The sequence below is a fragment of the Abrus precatorius genome, unplaced genomic scaffold, assembly GCF_003935025.1.
Source record: "Abrus precatorius isolate BTA unplaced genomic scaffold, Abrus_2018 Scaffold2, whole genome shotgun sequence".
Classification (NCBI taxonomy): domain Eukaryota; kingdom Viridiplantae; phylum Streptophyta; class Magnoliopsida; order Fabales; family Fabaceae; genus Abrus; species Abrus precatorius.
The window spans coordinates 23,684,479-23,691,096 of NW_020874362.1; the positions used below are offsets into that span (position 1 = coordinate 23,684,479).

Genomic DNA, 6,618 nt, shown 5'->3' on the forward strand with positions numbered 1-6,618 from the left:
TGCATTTAATTTCTTTAATTTAGATTTTAATTTTTTAATAATTACATTTTTCAAATTTTAAAAATTATTGAATATTCTAAAAAACCTCACATGTTTAATAAAATTTTAAAAAAATATTAAAAATAGTCTTAAATTAGAGTAACGATTCAAATTTATATATATTACAAGTTAAAAAATGATTTTGTAGCATTTTTTGATAGATTTTGTTTTTGCTCTAAGGACACGAACTAATCCAAAACGGAGTGGAGTAAGCAGTGGCTACCAGCCTTATCCCCTGCTGCTTAGAGGGCACAGCAAAAACAGTGGCACTCACTAGTTTCTTCTTTTCCGAGTCGAACACATCACATAATGATTTCAAATTCAATGGTAGTGGCTTCTTCTCTGTTTTCCTCATCACCCTGCGCCCTCTTCACTTCCCATAAGCTTTCTCCTTCCTTCAAACAAAGGCATACACACTTGTCTCTCCCACGCTATTTCGTTTTCAGTTCCAAAAGGACTCTTTCTTCAGTTTGCTTCTCCAACGCTGGAGACAAATCTGACACCAACAAGGCACTCGCTTTTCATCACCTTTTTATTATTATTGTTCTATTGGTTTATTTCAGTCTTTAATTTTGTTTACAAGAAAATGTGAAAATAAATTGTATAAATTGCTTGCGTTGTTCTATTTATTATTTCAGGAATCTGGATTGCAATGGCCTATTCTCAGGCGATGGGAAGTGCCTTGGGAATGGCAAACAGTTTCGTTAACCTCTTTTGCTTGTGGATTGGGGTGTGTTTTGAATCATTTCGTATCATATAATGTTTCGTTTCAAACTTGTATTAATGCAAATAAACTTGGCAATATGTTATAGGTTTCTGATTGTGTTGTTTTTTGAGCCATTAATTTATTCCCAGGCAGTTTTGTGTTGACAGGTTTGGTTGAAGCAACTGCTCTACCGTATCTAGGGATTACACCTGATGTGCTAAGTATAGATGAGAAAGCAGAGATACTTTTTCTCGATCAGGGGTATGCAATTCCTTTCCACATTTTTCAGTATTACCCTTGTAATTCTGGAACATGGTTTGCATTTTCAGACTGTGAAGCAATTTCCATTTTTCAGTTCTGATTTGTCCTGCGTTGGCGGACGGGCCTGATTAAACCCATGAAAAAAAATAGATGTTGACTTTAAAATTTAGGTCAATTTTGAGTCCTTCTACCTAAACTATTTGAGCTTTTATTATTTGATTTGGGTCAGCCTGGTCTATTTTAGAGTGCATGGTATGCAATTCCATGCACTCATTTATATTGCAAGATCACAAGATGTTTGTGGCAGTGAATGATCGGCATTAAATTTTTAGGCGGTCATTTATTGCCTCATTTTCTGATTATTTTATTGCTCAAAACTCACATTCTTGTGAAATGTTTGAGTGCTTACTTTGTAGTATTTACTTTAAATTATAGGCCTCTGTCTTGTTAACTAGTTGCCTTGTGAGAATGGTAAGTATGGAGTCAACTAGATCCATCTAGAAACAATAAAGTATGAAACACCTTGGACCTTTCTACTTTTTGTACCTAATAATCATTCTAATTCTTTCTGGTATTAAAGTCAAATTACATACAGTTCTGGATGATACTCTTATTTTTCATATTATTGTTTTGGCAGCATCACAACTGCCGTTGTACTTGGAATCATATATCGTGTTGTCAACACTTTCGAGCCACTCCCTGAAGACTTCTTCAAATATGGTATTATCGTATAAGAACCTTTCGAGTATATGTAGGATAACGGCTAAAGGTTTCTATCATGAACAATACCTGTGTGAGGCTGTGAACATAGTCCTATAGACAACAAATCAGAAGCTTAAGATAGCATTAAAATAACTTCAGCACTGGTTTCAATACATATTTCATCACTATTCACTGATGCTTATTTCATTTAAATGTTAAAAACATTGCTGCAGATTGGAGGGAACCTTTCAATCTTCAAAAGGGTTGGCTTTTGTGGGCTGGAGTTGGACTTGTTGGTGCCCTAATTGCCATTGCTTTGTTGGGAGTTGCTGTGTCTTTCTTCAATGGAGAACCCCCACAAAGAGAGGTTTGTGATTTATTTTTCGAATTTCACAGGTAGATGAAGATGTATTTCTTAGCTTCTATATATTAAAACTATTTTCTTCATAGTGTTGGAGGAAGCAATTTGGATTTTGATTGAGTTCAATGACATTATGTAATTTATGAAGTCCACCTCACTTGTAGGATAAGGCTTAGTAGTTGTTGTTTGTGTTGGCCGAGGCAATTTAGGGTCACAGATTTTCAAATAGCATTAGTACTACTACTCAATCCACTGATCTTAGATTTACTACACTGCTGTTTGTAGTATGTTGCCAACTTGCCATCATGATACGGATCATCCTTTCTAATTAGAGGCGATCAGATTAGCTTTATCTAATGATGGATATGAATCAACTATCCTTATGTACCTTAGCAGAGCTAATCTGTCTTGATAAGTTCTACTTTGTTTTGTTTAAGATTACCTTTTATTTTCTTGTGGATATCTCTTACTAGCTTGTATAAACTGCTTTTCAGACTGATGCTCTTGTTCGTTTGCTTCCATTAATTGGATCTTCAAATCTCAGGTGCTTTAAGATATCCCATTCCGATATTTTAAATTGTCCTGCAGTACCAGTTATGCTTTGATTACAGAAATTGCAGTCAAATGTGGCTTGTGTGGTAAAATAGCAGTTAAAGATGTATCTAAACCACAATATTGTAATGAAAATTGTGGTTTTAGACTTCAATTTAAAATCATAGTTCCTCTACCAATGAAAAAAAAAACTGCTAAAAGTTTCCATCTAGGTTCTGCATCCCAGATTCTTTAGTAAGTGATTGATTGTTTCATTGTAGCACTGCATGCTTGGTGGGCATCACAGGTGTTCTAGCTCCACTCCTTGAGGAGAATGTATTTAGAGGGTTTTTTATGACTTCCCTGACTAAGTGGTACTGGTTGCTTTCATCTCCTTTCCTTTCTGTTTAATTCCCTGTGATTTGTTGATCAACCTTTTGTCATTCTTTCTTTTTTATTCCCTTGCAGTGTTTTTATTGTTTTCATATATCATATTGGTTTTTGACCCAACTCAATGGCATTTTGTGATCTATGTAGCTGACTCCACCTAGTAGGATAAAACTTAGTTGTTATATATATCATAATAAAATGTGTAAGATAAAGAAACTGTGGCTTGCCTTAAAAGTGAAACTTTTCTTTTTGAACTCGATATTCAATGGCTATGTAATTGAACATAGCAGGTTTCAGCAAGTGTAGCTTCTGTTATGCTGTAGTCAGCTTATCCTTTAATGAGAAGTTGATTAGGATGCATAATGAAGTTTGCCTTGTGCTAGCTAATATCAATTTTCCCTTCGAGTTGCATTTCTGAGCATATTAGTGTTTTTGGACTCAAAATTTAGGTGGTAATTTTTCAATAAGCTTGGTGAGGTTTGATATATGTAATTTTACCTTCAGGAGATTCTATATAGCTTATATGCTGAGGACTGGGGAGGGTAGGTCTTTAGATATTTTGTAAGGTCCAACTTGTAGTTTATACACAAACTTGAGCTTTTAAAATCCTGCTTACACAAAAGCATACATGGGTTTCTATGATGAGACTGTATTTGTATATTATTATAATAAAAATATGTTATCTGATGCTGGTCCAGAGATATAGAAAGAAACAGCGAGAATTGGAAAGAGAGAAGAGAAATAGCAATATGACATGTGAGAAAAGAAGAATTTGTAACCGATTGATGGTTTCACAATTTCACTGCATAGTGCATATTAAAATTTGATTAAATTTTACTTTGGATCTTCTTACTTCTTACATAGATGGCCTGACAAAGTCAAAGCCCAGTTAATAAATATATAAAAGGGATAGATACACCAGATATAATTAAATCCCAAATAAAATCACGTAGTTAATTATTTTCATATGTGCTTAAAATATGCTTTACATTCTTCATTGGATTTTCAATTGTGGCAAATTCAATACTTGTGTATAACTGTATATTATTGATTAGTGATTTTGAGGAAAAATTATTATGGATTCTGATCAGTTCAAAGAACAGTATTATGATAAGATTATGATTTTGGTTTTTTTTTAATTTGTAAACTAGTGGTGCTTTGGTCTGAGTTATTTGGACTAGTAATGTTAGGCTAGATCAGAACTTGAACGTCTCTTATTTTTTCATATCAGTAAATATGTGTTCAAAATTTGTAGATTTGGTTTGTCTGAGATGGATCATGGATGATTATAACTTATACAAATTCTCTTATGCGTGATTACTCTCACTGCAGGGTTCCTACACCAGTTGCTGTCATCATTAGCGCTGCTGTTTTTGCCCTTGCCCATCTCACTCCTGGAGAATTTCCACAGTTGTTTGTTCTAGGTATTGTGTAAATACATGATCATATGATCTTCAGAAGTGGCAATAACGAAGTTTCTTTCATTCAAATTTTTAACTTGAACAAAGGGGAGAAAATGAAAATCTTAGAGCCTGTGGTTTGAGAAAATGTTATAATCACAAGAAACATCACTGGTACTTTTGTAATTATTTTTGGAAAAAAAAATAAAAATGGAAAACATTTTCTCAAACCAAAGGGACCTCAATATTCTCTTGAAATCTGCATTTACCTCTCCATCTACTGTGAAGAAAAGAACGGAAATTTGTGACATATGTAGGTACTGCTTTGGGGTTTTCATATGCTCAAACGCACAACCTTCTCACCCCCATCACTATCCATGCTTTTTGGAATTCAGGAGTTATACTACTTCTTACTTTTCTCCAGGTATTAACTCCATCGATGCGTTTTCATAGTGTAGTTTATGGTACCCCTGTGCAAATCCTGTTAGTTTTTACAATAAACATTTTATTCAAGCCTAAGAATTCTTCTTCTGTTTGTTCATATATAGCTTGAAGGGTACGATGTCAAAGAATTCTTGCAGACAAATTGATGGAAAATTCTCTCCTTTACATGGATGTGGAGCTTGTACAGTATAGAGTACCGATCCATTTATTTGCATATCTATGCTCCCTTTCCCCCTTTCCCCGTTGGAAAATATAATCAGGTTCTTGTTTCAAACAGTGAAGTAGGAAATCATTGTTTGATCATGCAAGTTAGAAGGTTGCCAAGAAATAAGACTCTTTGATCATTCTATTGTTTAGATTTTTTTGGAAAGCTTACAAAGTAGAGTGAGTTATCAATTTATTATTTCTATCTTCTTTTTTTATATGTTAATAACAAGAAGACCGTTCTTTTCTATATCCTTGAAATTGGTAAGGTAGGGACGGGGTGGCAGCAACTGCCTAAGTAAGTCTTCTAGTCTTCTGAGAATAAGAAAAGGACCCAACAAGATCGAAGTCAAAGATGGAAAACGAGTAAAAGAAAAAATTGAGAGGAAGGAGAGGATATGTGGACACGAGCTGAAGATGAAAGTTGTGGAAGGAGATTGGTGGTGTAAAAAATGGCGAGTATTTCTATAATAATATTAAAAACAAAAGCAAAAAAACAAAAAGTGTTTTTAAAAGTAAAAATGGATGGTGTCAAAAGTAATTCGCAAGTACTACCAATTAGTAGGTTAGCTTGTGGCAATGATTACCAAATTTATTTATTTTTTAATATCATAAATTAAAATTTTATTTATTATCATTAAATAGATAAGATCTACTAAGTGAACATTTTATATTTAATTTTTATTTTTATAAAAATAAAAAATATTTCTATTTTATTTTAACATTTTTCAAATAATAATAATAATAAAATAATTGAAGTTAGAAACCTATAAGTTGACCTGGATTATTTTAACTTGGATTAGATAAGTCTAGTAAAAAAATATTTAAGTAACATATAGGTTAATTTTTATTTATTTTTTCTATAATTTGACTCACTCAAAATTTACCAAATTGGTTCATGAGTAGAAACTCACTTTAAATACTTAATTGACTCATGAGTTGGAACAACTCACATTAACTATTTGGAGTGGTCCAAAAATGCATTAGAACAAGGTTAAATAATAAGTTACTATTTTTTTCTTAGTTATAAAAATAATAATCTTATTTTTTAATTATTAATAGAATACTTATAAATTTATGCTATATAATTAAATTTTATTATTTTTGATGAATTAATTAATTGTTTTATAAAAAATATTAAAATATGTATTGTTAGCTTTTATCGTTTGACATTACCGCTCTTCACTCTTGTAACTTGGCTGGCAACTTGCTTTCACATGCTCCCCATAGAGGATATTATTATATGGAAGTGATGAGTATAGTGATGACTTGGCGTGCTCTTAAAGATACCTGCTTCATGTTCTTACTAACATTAAACAAATCAAGTTGAAAACTTGTTGAACTATCAATGCTCCTGAAAAATAATATTTTCAGTTATATTTATAAAAGATAATTATTAATATTTTTTATAATTATAAAAATAAAATTATTTTTAATACATTAATTATTAATATTTTATATTTTTATTTATTATAAGATTTATGTTAATTAGATATTAATTCATTATTTATATAAAGGGATATATTCATTTATTTAATATACAATTTTATTAACTTCAATTATTAAAATGAGTATAAAAT

General features: G+C 31.8%; 1 protein-coding gene across 2 annotated transcripts; it reads left to right on the top strand.

The window, feature by feature from the left end:
• Positions 1-245: 245 nt before the first annotated feature.
• On the top strand, positions 246-5,234 carry LOC113858271. 2 transcript variants are annotated; one of them, XM_027490820.1, is made up of 10 exons: positions 246-549; positions 678-769; positions 899-1,006; positions 1,644-1,726; positions 1,942-2,075; positions 2,564-2,613; positions 2,882-2,974; positions 4,323-4,414; positions 4,708-4,814; positions 4,939-5,234. In XM_027490820.1, the coding sequence occupies exons 1-10, from the start codon at positions 349-351 to the stop codon at positions 4,978-4,980; spliced, it is 1,002 nt and encodes a 333-aa protein (XP_027346621.1). In that variant the 5' UTR covers positions 246-348; the 3' UTR covers positions 4,981-5,234. The 2 variants fall into 2 exon arrangements, with proteins under 2 accessions (XP_027346621.1, XP_027346622.1); XM_027490821.1 differs by lacking the exon at positions 899-1,006 and having other exon boundaries at positions 271-549; positions 4,939-5,143.
• The last annotated feature ends 1,384 nt before the right edge of the window (positions 5,235-6,618 follow it).